Raw genomic sequence first — 14,283 nt, forward strand, 5'->3', positions numbered from 1 at the left:
TTTAATTACTATTAAAATTTAATATTCTTCAATTCCATAGATGATTTATACCTTCTATATATGATAGAGTCTATGGGTGTGAAACTTCAAATTGACACTAAAAATTAATACAAAAAAGTTTTTAACGTCGCAAGATAAAGGCCATTAATGAAAAGGGTGGATGTCAAAAGGTGGGAAGATCACACAATTAAATATCATCCCATAATTTTAGATGATTAAATATCATCCCAATTATAAGAAGCTCGGGAAATATTAAACTTTTCTTCAATAGAGAATTTATGGAAATATCTTTGATTTTTAATTTATACAAATTATAATAGTTAAATGATTATAAAAGTAGTAATAAAGTATAAAAGGAGATATAAAAAATATATTTGATAACTTACTAAAAGAAAATGTATTATGATAACTTACAAAAGTTCATAAATAAATTTAAAAATAAGCATAGTCGTGAAATATATAAGATAGAATAAAAATATATATTTTATCATTAAGTATAAATTATTAATAAAATTAAATAAATATTCTATCATATTTAATTAATATTATTACACCACTAGATAAACATCCCTTCAATCTTATCTTAAATGTTAAAATAAATTAATTTAATATTTTTTTAATGCAATTTAATCAACATGATGATACATGCAATAGTGTCATGTATAATAATTTTAATCAGGTGAAAATAGTTTTTCTTAAAATTAAAGTATTTAAAAAAATATGTTAAATATTGTTTTATTTTTTTAAAAAAAAATCCTCTTTGAAAAAAAATAAGAATTAGGGGAGTCTTTTTATTTATTTATTTTAAAACAAAAATGTTAATTTCTTGAAAAATAGCTGGAATATAAATTACTATATTTTTATTTTACAATTTCTTAATTGGAAAGACCAAATTGACCCAGCGGAAATCTTCTCCGCACGTTGCCGTTTTTAAACGCCGCGGCCGCCATGCCGCAGCGTTTAAAATTCCCTTGATTCCTAAGAAACCACCAGAACATTCCGGAGAATAACATGTTCTCTTTATAAATTCCCTTGATTCCTAACCCTAGGAAGATTAACCATTGGCAAGTTTCCAACTTTTTCGGCAGTTCGGCTCCTCTCTTTCTATACGTCTTCTGCGCCGCTATAGTTCTAGATCCCTAACTATGGCCGGAAAGGGTGAAGGTCCCGCTATCGGCATTGACCTCGGAACCACCTACTCTTGCGTCGGCGTGTGGCAGCATGATCGCGTCGAGATCATTGCAAACGATCAGGGCAACCGCACCACCCCTTCCTATGTTGCTTTCACGGAGTCCGAGCGTCTCATTGGCGACGCCGCCAAGAACCAGGTGGCCATGAACCCTATTAACACTGTATTTGGTGAGTATGGTCGTTTAGATTTGCCCAGAATGCTGATATTCTGTTGGTTTGTTCATGGAACTTTTTTTTAATGCTTGCCATTTGGATCTGTTATTACGCTGTTATATGTGTCCTTTACATGTACTTTGTGCCATTACATTTTCATTTCTTACGTGAGGTACAGATCTATAGTTGTGCTGGATATCTGTTAGTGTGCATTGTTTGTGGTCATATCTGGATTTGTTTTTATGGTTTTTTTTTTGTGTGTTGAGACCAGTTGTTATGTTCGCTAATGTATCCGGATCAAGTGTTTTTCATGCGATGTTTTCTTATTTTTAATGCGAGGGACAGATCTGTAGTTCTGGTGTGGTGCAGCTGTGTTCAATGGCCATGGTCTTTGCTTATATTTGTATTTGTTTTATATTATCGTTTTATTCTGTGATTATTTGTTTTACGTGATATAGATTTGTATACTAAAGTCTCATGGATATCTGATGTATTGTCTAGGATCATGATCGCTAAATCTATGCAATTAGCACAAAAACATGACTGAATTATCTCATCTGAATTTTTACAGTGATTATAATTTCCAAATATTGTATTTTGATTAGAACAACTTAGAGAATTTTTGCTCAGTATCTTTTGCATGTGGATACATTGTTCCTTTTGCAATATGTTTGATCTCTCTGAGTAAACTTCAGCGTGAACTTGTATTTAATCTGGTTACATAGTGTCTTCTGAGGTGTTGGTTTCTCCTGTGTTAAACTGCAAGAGTACATTTTTATCAGGTGGAGATAACTTGTTTGGATTTGATAGCTCTAATGACCTGGATATTTACAATTATTTCCCCCGTAAAAGATGAGGATCGACTTGGGAAGATGTGTTGAATATTGGTTAATAAATTATTAAAATAAAAATAGAAGGCCAAGGTGAAAATTGGTTCCATAATTACTTGAGATAAATAAATATTAGCTTGGTCCTATGGCATACTGTTTAATACGCTGATGTTATAATATTATGCTGATCAAACATTTTTTTGAAAAACCATACTTGGAACGGTATTTTATAATTGCAATGTGGAAAGTGCTATTATGGTGTTGTTACAGTGTAGTGTAGACTGTAATTGATTCTTTCTACTCACTGTTATGTCCAGACTACTACAATTTCAAATTGTTTCGTTTTCAATTGTGGGGTTTATCGTTCTGTGCAGAAGCCTCGAGTATGGAAGTGCAAACAGTTGTGGTCCTAAGTGTCAAAACACTTTGTCGCCGCTTACCTTTCCATGCTGATTGATTTACTTGACGTCAGATTGATAGATTGATAGTATCCTCCCTGATTTATTTTTTTCCCTCTTAAGATTACTGAACTAAATAATCCATTCCACCTCATGTTTAAATGTTTAATATTTAGTGACTTCTGAATTAGTTAGTTCTTACCAGTAATAAGTTTGTTGATAATGTTTCAGGTTCTTCAATTCTCTCAATTGCATTAACTTTTAGTCCGATCTTTGATTCTTTCTAACGTAACCTAAACAAATAGTTGCACTGCTCAACTTTTGCATATAAGAATGCTGAATTTGCCAGTTATTTGTCATAAGGTTGACTACTCTTTTCAATCATTAATGCTACATATTTGTTAATAATTGCTCTCAAGAGGGAATTGAATCAGTCTTTCTGATCACTCAATGCATTTTTCTTTGCCAGATTTCATTGGTTACTCCTTTCTATATGCTTCACTTTTGGCTGACTGCTAGCTTCTGTATCATTATGACTTTCATTGATTCTTCCATACTGTTTTACTGGTTGATGAAGGAATCAGCTCTTGGGTTGCTTCGATATTTTATAGGAAAATACAACTTGTTAATTAGTATTTTAACACATTTAAATGCTTGAAGTTTCAAGTGTGCTATGTTGCTGTATATTGTTGTTGCTTCTGTGGCTTGATATCTTATGTTTCTATCTTTTTTTTTTCTTTAAAAAAATTGCAGATGCAAAGCGGTTGATTGGAAGGAGATTCACTGATCCATTTGTTCAGAGTGACGTCAAGCTCTGGCCGTTCAAGGTTATCTCTGGTCCAGGTGATAAACCCATGATTGTTGTCCAACATAAGGGTGAGGATAAGCAGTTTTTTGCTGAAGAAATTTCTTCCATGGTCTTGATGAAAATGAAGGAAATTGCTGAGGCCTACCTTGGTACTGTTATAAAGAATGCGGTTGTCACGGTCCCTGCTTACTTCAATGACTCACAGCGCCAGGCCACAAAGGATGCTGGTGTCATTTCTGGCCTCAAAATAATGAGGATAATCAATGAGCCAACTGCCGCTGCTATTGCTTATGGTCTTGACAAGAAGGCTACCAGCGTTGGTGTGAATAATGTCTTGATATTTGATCTTGGCGGTGGAACCTTTGATGTCTCTCTTCTTACAATCGAAGAGGGTATTTTTGAGGTCAAGGCTACTGCTGGTGATACTCATCTTGGTGGTGAGGATTTTGATAACCGCATGGTTAACCATTTTGTCCAGGAGTTCAAGAGAAAAAACAAAAAGGATATCAGTGGTAACCCTAGGGCTCTCAGGAGGTTGAGGACATCATGTGAGAGGGCCAAGAGAACACTTTCCTCCACTGCACAGACTACTATTGAAATTGATTCCTTGTATGAAGGCATCGATTTCTACTCCACCATTACAAGAGCCAGGTTTGAGGAACTTAATATGGACTTGTTCAGGACGTGCATGGAGCCAGTGGACAAGTGTTTAAGAGATGCAAAGATGGACAAGTGCACTATTCATGATGTGGTTCTTGTTGGCGGTTCCACTAGAATTCCTAAAGTACAGCAACTGCTGCAGGATTTCTTCAATGGAAAGGAGCTATGCAAAAGTATCAATCCTGATGAGGCTGTTGCCTATGGTGCTGCTGTTCAGGCTGCTATTTTAAGTGGTGAGGGCAATGAGAAGGTTCAGGACTTGCTTCTTCTGGACGTCACACCTCTCTCGCTTGGTATTGAGACTGTAGGAGGAGTCATGGCTGTTTTAATCCCAAGGAACACCACCATCCCCACAAATAAAGAGCAGGTCTTCACCACTTCTGCCGACAACCAGTCTGTTGTCTCGATTCAGGTTTATGAGGGTGAGAGGACCCGAACCCGAGACAACAATCTACTTGGAAAGTTTAATCTTTCTGGCATCCCCCCTGCGCCAAGGGGTGTCCCTCAGTTCACAGTGTGCTTTGATATTGATGCCAACGGTATCTTGAACGTCTCCGCTGAGGATAAGACTACTGGGCAGAAGAACAAGATTACCATCACTAATGACAAAGGCAGGCTCAGCAAGGAGGATATTGAGAAGATGGTGCAGGAAGCTGAGAAGTACAAATCAGAGGACGAGGAGCACAAGAAGAAGGTGGAAACTAAGAATGCTCTGGAGAACTACGCCTACAACATGAGAAATACGATCAAGGGTGATAAGATTGCATCGAAGCTTGCTGCTGCTGACAAGAAGAAGATCGAGGATGCCATCGAGCAGGAAATTCAATGGCTTGATGGCAACCAGTTGGCAGAAGCAGATGAGTTCGAGGACAAGATGAAGGAGCTGGAGAGCATTTGCAATCCCATCATTGCCCAGATGTACCAATAGGTCTGTTCAACCGGTTGGTTAACCGGTTTATCAGTTTATCGATTTTGGTTAATTTTGATTTATCATGATTCATTTAAAATCGGTTAATCGATCGGTATCTTACCGGTTCTACCGGTTCTGGTTGAATCGGTTCCGATCAGTTAACCGGTTTCAACTGAGAACAGGTAAAAATTATTAGACTTGGATAAGTTGACTTAGTAAAGTGAGTTATTGGATTTTTTTTTTAATAAATTAATTAATTTAAGGTCTAACGTAAAATTCTCTAAAGAAATTATATTTTTATCGATTAGCAACAGAAAAAAATATATAAATCATGCTCTTTATATATGTAACATACTCCCATGAAGAAATATTTCAAATTGTCACTGATAATAGGTGGCATAATAGTTGTTGCTCAAGACTAGGTCCATTTTGGCACCAAATCTAACTCTTATAAACTTATTATCATCAGATTAATCCATGATGAACCTTGGCACCTTGCCATCAAATTGATGTATGTTTCAGTGCAAATATGATTGTCAACCTTTGAATAAGTAAAAGAAATTCACAGGCTACTTATTAATTGTTTCCAGTTTTATCGGTTTACCGGTTAAATCGGTAAAAAAAATCCAAAATTGAGAATCAATCGGTAAACCGATTAACCGGAACCGATTAAAACCGAAACTGATAAACTATTTCATTTTTGAGGAGCTGGTGCCAATATGGCTGGAGGTGTGGTTGAGGATGGTCCTACTAGTGGTAGCGGAGCCGGTCCCAAGATGGAGGAGGTGGATTAAATATTATAATTTCTCATGGGTTATCCATTTTGGTTTTCTGCTGGAGCTTGGCCTTATCATATAGGCCTTGCCCGATTGATATTGAATGTCATCTAAACTTTTAGCGTTTCAATCGTTGCTTGCAAGCTAGACACTTATTTTTCATCGTCTTGGTAAAATTTCCTACTATTTTACATAATTGTTCCTTGTCAATGAACAGGTAGTCCATTTCATTTGATTGTGGAACCGGTGTCATATCTAATTCTTCCTTCTTTCTTTACGATATGACTTGACGACTCCTCCAGCTTCAAAACAGACTCGTTTACACATCGGTCGTGAGGCATGTATTTTTAATGCAACGTCTACCAATGCCAAATCTATAAATCTCATTCACTCTTCTTCGGACTCAGCTCTTTTGTGAATCACCTATCTTCCTTTGCAAGTCACGGCTTCAATACCAAGAACATGACATTGCTGCAGTCTACTTGATAAACTATGCAACATTTTCATCTCTCTTGGCTCCATTCTCACCTAGCCATAGCCTGTTGCTTCAACATTGCTAACTTTCGTCATTTCACCGAACACCTTCACATCTATATATTCCATTTTCTGCCATGCAAGTTGCAAAGACAGAGAAAACGACCAAAGTTGAGATCTCCCGATTGCCTTTATCCCTTCAACATTGCAAACCTTTGTCACTTCTCCAAAACACCCTCACCTATGGTCCATTCTCTGCCATGCAAGTTGCAAAGGGAGAAGTTGTGGTCTGGCAATTGGCTTTTTGACATGCACATCTTGCTTGTAAAAGATGAATATATTCATTTTTAGCGCTCTCATTAATTCATCTCAAGACCAACACTGAGAAGATAAATTACGGACGATTACTAGCCTTTAGAATAATCGCCCCCAGCACCCCGTCAATCCGTCCAGGACCAATACGGAGGAGGTAAATCACGAACGACTACTAACCTTTGAAATAATCACTAGCACATAAGGGAGACACTTACCTCATCTTTGTCGAGATTCGAATTTCAAATCTTATGATGATAACACTTCATGTACTAGTCATTAGACCATTCCGAGAGGATTCGACATGCACATCCTGATACAATACGACATGCATATCTTGATACAATACGAGATGAAGAGCAGGCCCGGCTCAAGGCATAGGCCATTAAGGCCTATGCCTAGGGCCCCAATTTTATTGGGGCCCATCCTATTTATACTTTCTATTGGGCCCATTGATTAATTAATTAAAGATATTAAAAAAATTAAATTAGCATCATTAATATTAATTAATTATAAATGTCTTGTTAATTCATTAATGACACCTTGTCAATTAATTCATTATCGATTCCACTTCCTATTTATACCTTGTACTTATCTTTATTTTCTCATTAATTGCCTACCATAATTGTATATGAGATTTTATTCTACCTTAAATATAATTCATTTTTAAATTGACATATTTCTTTCTTTTTTTATTATTACTTGGATTCCCATTTTATTTTACAATTAGTAATACTATTCTTACAAAACCTAATGAATTCTTTTCTCCTCAATATTTCTTAAAAATCTTAATAGTTTTATCATCAGTGCATTGTGCCATTTTCTTTTTTCATCAGCGATTTTACATGTTTCTCCTTCCTCACCGATGATACTTGCAGAGAACGTCCTTCTCTTCCTTTGCCGATAATATTTCTTCCTCGCTCTTTCTTTTTATTTCTCGATAATAATATGAATTAGAGATTTTTGTATCATAAAATTCAAAGTAACATGCATTAGCAAAAATAAATTTTTTAAAATTAAAATTAATAAAGTCTATTTGACATTCTAACTAAAAAGATTAAATAATTAATAATTTTATTAATAAAAAATAAAATTATTATCAAAATACCCGTCAGAAAACTAAATTTTATATAAAAAATTATCTTTTTTTTTAAATATTTAATTCTTTTTAATAACTAATTTTAAAAATATTTATTTTAAATTATTATTTTCGGTCCCAAATCTAAATGAAAAATGTTTAAAAAAAATTAAAAATATATTAAAAAATTTTGTTTTTTTAATTTTTTTACCTAGGGCCTCAAGAAATCTTGAGACGGACATAATGAAGAGTGACTCTTCTTCGCATAATGACTCTAAGGGAGTCTTCACATACTGACTCTAAGACGAATGTAATCATCTTTACATAATGACACTGAGTGACTGAGAGACGTACGAATGTTTACTTTAATGAAGAGCGAGTCTTCACCAATTTTCTATACTATTTGGACGAGACAAATATGGGAAACGTGTTTCTCTATTGACCTTTTGAATTCTTCTATTGCTTTTTTTAAAAAAAAAACTCTTTTATTATAAGATTTTCCCAAGCAAGGTTTCACCTGTTACCAACTTGATAGATTTGATCCAGTGATTTGCAACAAAGTAAATATCACTTGAATTCGACATTAAATTGCATGTATCACAACATCAAATTAATGTTATAAACGAATCAATTGTTACAATTAAGCGCTTGAAGGGAACAAGAAAAACAGAAATCAATACAACATTGAATGAGAAGAAAATAAAAGAATCAATTTTGACATCTTCCGCAGCATAAGTAGTAGATCCCACAGAAAAGAATGTGTTAAACAAATGAGAAGTCACCGGTTTGTGATACAAACTGTCTGGTTTCTTTTGCTCAGTTAATTCTCTTTCCTGGACATATAATCACAGAAGAACGATCATCTTTTCCTCCTCCATTCTGAAGAACTTCCGCGTGAAAGAATAGTGGTGAATAATGATGGCGGTTAATGAACGAAAGTTAAACAGTTCTACCAGCTATGAACTTGTTTCTCCTTTTTTTTATAAAAAAAAATTGTTCATCTGTTTATCTACATTAATCAAATAGCATCTACTTTCCTGGTTGAGTGAGAGGAGCAAGAGTTTAAGAAGCAGGAAGCGGTTTCACTTGGAGATTCATTTGTTGCTTGGTCCAATAACAGTGGGCTGACAGAACCCTATCTAAAAGCTCTTGAGGGACGGGTTCTCCTCTTCTTTGTTGCGGAGAAATCCTGGCTGTGTGTACTAACGTCTTCCATTTATCCTGTGTCAATCAGAGGAGTTCAGCATGGTTAGCATGCTGTAAAAGATGCTTTTTCCCAACAAATTGGATTTTTACAGTAATATGTTTGCTTGCTCATTTATTCATTTGTTGTAAAGAAGGATTAGTACTAAAAAGTTAAATGTCATCAGCATATAAATGCCCTAAGATTACCTTTAGATGTCTTATACAATAAGGAACACAGTCATTCTAAGATAACAAGTACAATGATATCCTTGAACAAACATAGTCGGTCTTAAATCACTTGGAAATCAAGTACCCAAGTCAAGTGCATGTACCTTTAGATCCACGTATGTCCGGTGCTTTTCATTCTCAAATTCACAGAGTTTGACATCTCTCCACCTAAACATAGATACATGGAAGCAGAGAACGTGAGAAATTATGTTTGCAGAAACAACTTATAGCATCAACTTTCACATGCAAAACCAACCTTCCTGTTCCAAGCTTTTCCACTGCCTGGACCAGGGCTTCCACTTCGGCAACAGTGAATGGCCTTCGAACCCGACGTTGACCAACTTGACACGATTTGCTCTTAGGTTTGTTATGAAAAGGAACCACGGCCATTGCCTCCTCATTTAATGGCGGTGGCACAACAACCAGAGGTAGTGAACTGGCAATTTGCTTTTCAGATGATGATGCATTAGTTTGTGACTGAACTGAATCACGATCGCTTTCAGGAGCGGCCTTTAAACAATTTTGAGTAGCATCATCCAATGCAAATCGGTCTATGGCAGAAGGTGTTACAGGTGGAAATCTATCCAAAGCAAAAACAAATAGACAATGATACATTTCATTAAACATTATAGGCAGCAAAAAAAAAAAAAATCAAACTCCTCATAGGAAGAGAAAAAACACAATATCTCATTGTAGACACTTGCATACATGGATCTACAATTTCATTTTGTTAGTATCGTTAGAGGAAAATTCATGTCAGTGAATTGAGTGACACTAAAACATCTGACAGAACCTTTTCCCAACTATAACAGAAAACTCGGTCAAACTACTAACCACTACAAATTCAAAGGATTATGTAGTTAACTTACTTATCCAGTTGATCAGGAGCACAACCAAGACTAAGGAGATGAGAGTCTCTTGGGCATGTCAGATTTTCTGGAACATGTCTAATATTTGGTTCCAATATAAAACCTAAGTCACCAAACTTATCACTTTGTGAAATCCCAGCCTGTTGCAAGGTCTTGCTGTCATCTGTAACCTTCTTTCCTTGAAGAAGAACACCGACATGCAGCTTGCCTCCAAGGATAGCAGTTATAGCCTCCCTAATGGTCCTCTGCATAAAATGTAGATACATGCAATGGAGACCGTGGAGGATAAGTAGAAACTCTAAATTTGTTGCCAACAAAATGCACAAAAATCAGAAAAAGCAAATACCGTACTAAGTTGGAGTGGACGATATGAAACACAAACTAATATAATAGCACGCATGATTAATGCTGGCTTGTTGCAGAAATAATGGTTTCAAAAAATATTACAGTGAGTCTGTAATAAGTTGAACCAACAATAAATATTCAACCAACTTTTGTATTATCATTTCCACGCATAATCTCACATGCATATCATGATAACATCATGACCATCATCAAACTATGTTTATTCCAACTATTTGGGGTTGGTGATACTGTCAAACGCACTACTGAAATTAAAACATTATAATGGTGCTGAAATAATTATATACCTTTAGTGAGCCAATAGTAGTTGTTTCAGGAACTTCAACAATAAGTTCTGGCACCTCAAAAGACTTGATTTTGAATTTAACTGAACAAAAAGATAAATAAAATACAACACCCATCAGGACTTGACCAAATCAGGATTGGAATTAAAAGAAGAGAAATAAAAGGAAAATAGAACAAAAATAATGACACATGGTTTATCCATCCAATAATTTACCATGGTAGTCTGAAGAACTATTGCATGACTTTGTTACTTTCATTGAAGACCACGTGTCATTTGCTGTAAAGACAAATGATATTTCTTAACACTCAATCCCAAACGGAAGTACTCATGTAGATATTAGCCAACTTAAATTGACAAACAGTCAAATGATGTGTCATATGGTTATTTGTTTTCTAAATCGATATCATCCTTTCAACGAAACAAAATGACACACCTTCACAACAAATCCCTCCATCAAAAGCTGACGCAGAATAATGATCAAACAATTTTCTTTTCCTGAAGGACTTCATCAATGTTCTTGGACGTGTATAATCCATTTTCTTACCACGTAAAGAAGTCTTGTTTTCCATGGCTGAAGTGAAAAAAATCCAATGGTGAATTGCATTGCAGAAATAAAGATGTAGAAACACATGTGCTTTAAAATAAGATTACGTGGTCAGTCAACGAAAAGAGTATTTGTTGAATAAGTTAATGGGATAATTATGGGGAGTAATTGAAGTACCATAGCTAGCTCTCTTTCCATCCTGCAAATTTGCTGGAGCTACTTTTCTCAATCTAGATGCTAAAAGCTTTCTTATCCTCTGGCTTTCACCTGTGTGCTGAAACCTAGAGGCCTTGCAAGTAACAACAGATTGAGTACATTCAGAAGAATTCACAGAATTGTTATCTGCAGCAGGATCCATGTGATCTTCTGGATTATGAAAGAGGAGCTTCTTGCGAATGTTGTTCTTGTCCAAGGGAATATCAAAATTGTTGTCAGAACTAACTGAAGCAGCAAAATTTTCAATACAATTTTTTAGATTGTTTGCATCACTCATGTATACATCTTTGTCATCTTTTACAGCTCTGTCCAGTTGTTCAGCTCGGAATGTTGCCTTGCTCCTTACTTCATTTAGATCATGCAACTCTACGGTACTAGAATCAAGATTCTCTGTGCCACATTGCTCAGAAATGACATAGGAGCCATGCACAAATTTATCATTCTTACCAATGAAATTCTGTTCTTGAGCAATAGCATCCTCATGTAATATTTCAGATGTTGCAAAGAGAGAAGCAGGCTCTGGCGTTGTGGCTTGTAAGGCCATTGAATGATTGCTCAAGTCATTTGTTTTCATCCTTTTAAATAAATTTTCAGGATAATGTACATCCTCGATATAACTTAGCAGATCACAGGCCTCAAATTTTAACGAGTTCTGGGCATCAATTTTCTCTCGTTTAACAGTATTATGTATTGAAACGGCGGGAGATGTTTGAACATTGTAATCTGTAGTTGGCAAAATTTCCCTTTCTGACAACAAAGTGCTTGCTAGATTGGCGAGCAAATCAATTGCACACATCTGCTGGTCCTCAGTCTTCTTTCTTGCCGATCGCTTCCCCTGTCAATAAACTTGCAAAGTTAAATCAACAATACAGATCAAAGCTCACCATAAGAAAACTGGATTTGCAAACATACCCTAGCTGATCTCGGAAAATGTGGCACCATAGGGACCTCATAAGCACCTGATCCGCCTTGCATCCTGTTCTGAACCACCAAACCCCAAAGATTCATCACAAGTAGGGGCAGCAATTTCAAAATAGAAGAACCATTCTTTCCTAAATCTGTTACAACAAAAGGCAAGCAGCAAAAATTCAGGCAGGCCATATGCAACTATAGTAAATCAGTGAAATTCGGCGATCAAAGTTAAATAACTAGGCGATCCACGAAAATAAATTAAGATTAAAATTCGAGAATCCGAGTTCCACTGCGAATGAAATTTGACAGCGGACTCTCTGTTTAAAATGCATCCATAAAGCAACTGACTGCATGTAGATTAGAAGGAGAGGAAAAACAAATATCCAACCTAAGGAAATTTAAGCGATCAAAAAACCTGATATGACAAGGATAGAGAACCGTAAGGCAGAAGGAATTCAGGTTCGAGATCCAAAACCACAAGAAACAAAAAAAAACCGACGAGATCAGATCAATAAAAAAAAACGCAAAATAGGCAAGAAAATCAATTCAAGACGTAAAAACCTGAGACGACATTACTTTTGCCAGGACGAATGAAGAAGCAGAGGAATCCGCTCTATCAGAAAACCAGACTAGAGAAAATGGAGCAGAGATGGATCCAATCACCTTCGGAGAAGACGAGGGAGTTGTCCCTGCTAAAACATCTCCAATTCCGACAAGATCGCCAGCGATTCCTACTAAATCTTTTCCCAACTCAAGCGGAGGCGAGACCGGAGGATGACGAGGTGTCAAACCACGAATTGGCAACCAAATTCCCTTCCTCCCTTCTTCAACCCTTGTTCCTCCCAGGAACGTTCGCTCTCTCTCTCTCTCTCTCTCTCTCACAGATGGCTAAAACCCCCCTATAAACCATCCCATTTTAGGCAGCTTCAATGCTTCAGAAACTTTTTGATTCCCTCCCACGACCACCGGCTCATCCGGTAACCGCACACGGATTCGCATCCTATCCGAGATCCAATTCTCCCCTCACATAGCCTCTTCTTCTGCCACGTGTTCTATCATGCGGATCCCACGGTCCAAACCCTTCCTACAGTCACGCAACTATTTCGTTTCAAAATTTAAATCCACGAAATAACGCGTCGGGTTTGGATAAAGGGACGATCCTTATCCGGTATCGCCGTTCCGCGTCCGACCGGCAATCCACGTGTCTAAAAGCCTGCACGCTGTAGATGACTAACGACGGCTTCGTTAAAATGTATTCCACTTGCGGCGGCGGCGACGGGGGCGGCGGTAGTTGGTTTTAACGTACTTAAGAAGGTTAATTAAGATGCATTAGCAAATTAATCGGAGGGGAGGATCACATGGGGATCACGTGACGAAGCTAGGCTGCCATGGGAATCTTGTAACGTGTGGAGTCGGACACTGTTGCCTTACGCAACCGAATCCTGAAGGAGACGATCAGGATTTGCATAAATAATCTCGCATGGAGACAGAGTCTCAACGTTACTTTACAGCTTTTACATAACCATTTCTTTTAATATGAATATTGTACAGATATAAATTAAAATAAAAGGAGACGCATCCAATAAGTAGGTTAGCTGAGTTAGTCGAATGAGTCGATCAGATCGGAAGAGAAGGATATGGATCACAGATTTTATATGTTATAAATGGTAAAGAAGTTGGTGGTGGTGTGTTAATTTGTTGCTTTCTCATATACCCAAATACTATATATAATTCAAGTATTTGGGTCTTGGACGTAATTATGTAGTAATAGATGATTCGTCAGTCCCAGTATTTTTGTTAATTATATTCGTCCCTAAATTAATAGGGAGAAGATAAAAATCATAAAATACTATTAATAATTAGTATAGATGATCTATGAAAAAAGAAATACTAAGACTTAATTAATTTGCCATTTCCGTAATTAATTATCCATATTTTTTTTTAGAAAAATACCTTATTAGTACGTCATAGCTATGACGAGAACTGTGAGAGCCTGAATGCAATTGGTTGCTTTCTCATGTTTCAGTCTCACACGGTGCATGTTCCGTATGGGATTGCTAGCCAATTAAACGATATCGAAGAAGCATATG

At 36.4% G+C, this 14,283-nt stretch overlaps 2 protein-coding genes across 4 annotated transcripts; one reads left to right on the forward strand and one right to left on the reverse strand.

The window, feature by feature from the left end:
* Positions 1-1,121: 1,121 nt before the first annotated feature.
* Positions 1,122-4,968, forward strand: LOC122038222 (heat shock cognate 70 kDa protein 2-like). 3 transcript variants are annotated; one of them, XM_042597865.1, is made up of 3 exons: positions 1,122-1,359; positions 3,326-4,564; positions 4,730-4,968. In XM_042597865.1, exons 1-3 carry the CDS (start codon positions 1,146-1,148, stop codon positions 4,966-4,968), a joined length of 1,692 nt encoding a protein of 563 aa, XP_042453799.1. In that variant the 5' UTR covers positions 1,122-1,145. The 3 variants fall into 3 exon arrangements, with proteins under 3 accessions (XP_042453799.1, XP_042453800.1, XP_042453798.1); XM_042597866.1 differs by having other exon boundaries at positions 3,326-4,290; positions 4,681-4,968; XM_042597864.1 differs by having other exon boundaries at positions 3,326-4,968.
* A 3,217-nt stretch (positions 4,969-8,185) lies between these two features.
* Positions 8,186-13,105, reverse strand: LOC122038223 (telomere repeat-binding protein 4-like). The gene is made up of 10 exons (XM_042597867.1): positions 12,857-13,105; positions 12,194-12,339; positions 11,243-12,116; positions 10,955-11,092; positions 10,735-10,797; positions 10,523-10,602; positions 9,873-10,117; positions 9,260-9,583; positions 9,108-9,171; positions 8,186-8,811 (listed from the first exon to the last, which is right to left on the reverse strand). The coding sequence occupies exons 2-10, from the start codon at positions 12,287-12,289 to the stop codon at positions 8,653-8,655; spliced, it is 2,043 nt and encodes a 680-aa protein (XP_042453801.1). The 5' UTR covers positions 12,290-12,339; positions 12,857-13,105; the 3' UTR covers positions 8,186-8,652.
* Positions 13,106-14,283: the final 1,178 nt, after the last annotated feature.

This window comes from Zingiber officinale, chromosome 1A (genome assembly GCF_018446385.1).
Source record: "Zingiber officinale cultivar Zhangliang chromosome 1A, Zo_v1.1, whole genome shotgun sequence".
NCBI lineage: Eukaryota > Viridiplantae > Streptophyta > Magnoliopsida > Zingiberales > Zingiberaceae > Zingiber > Zingiber officinale.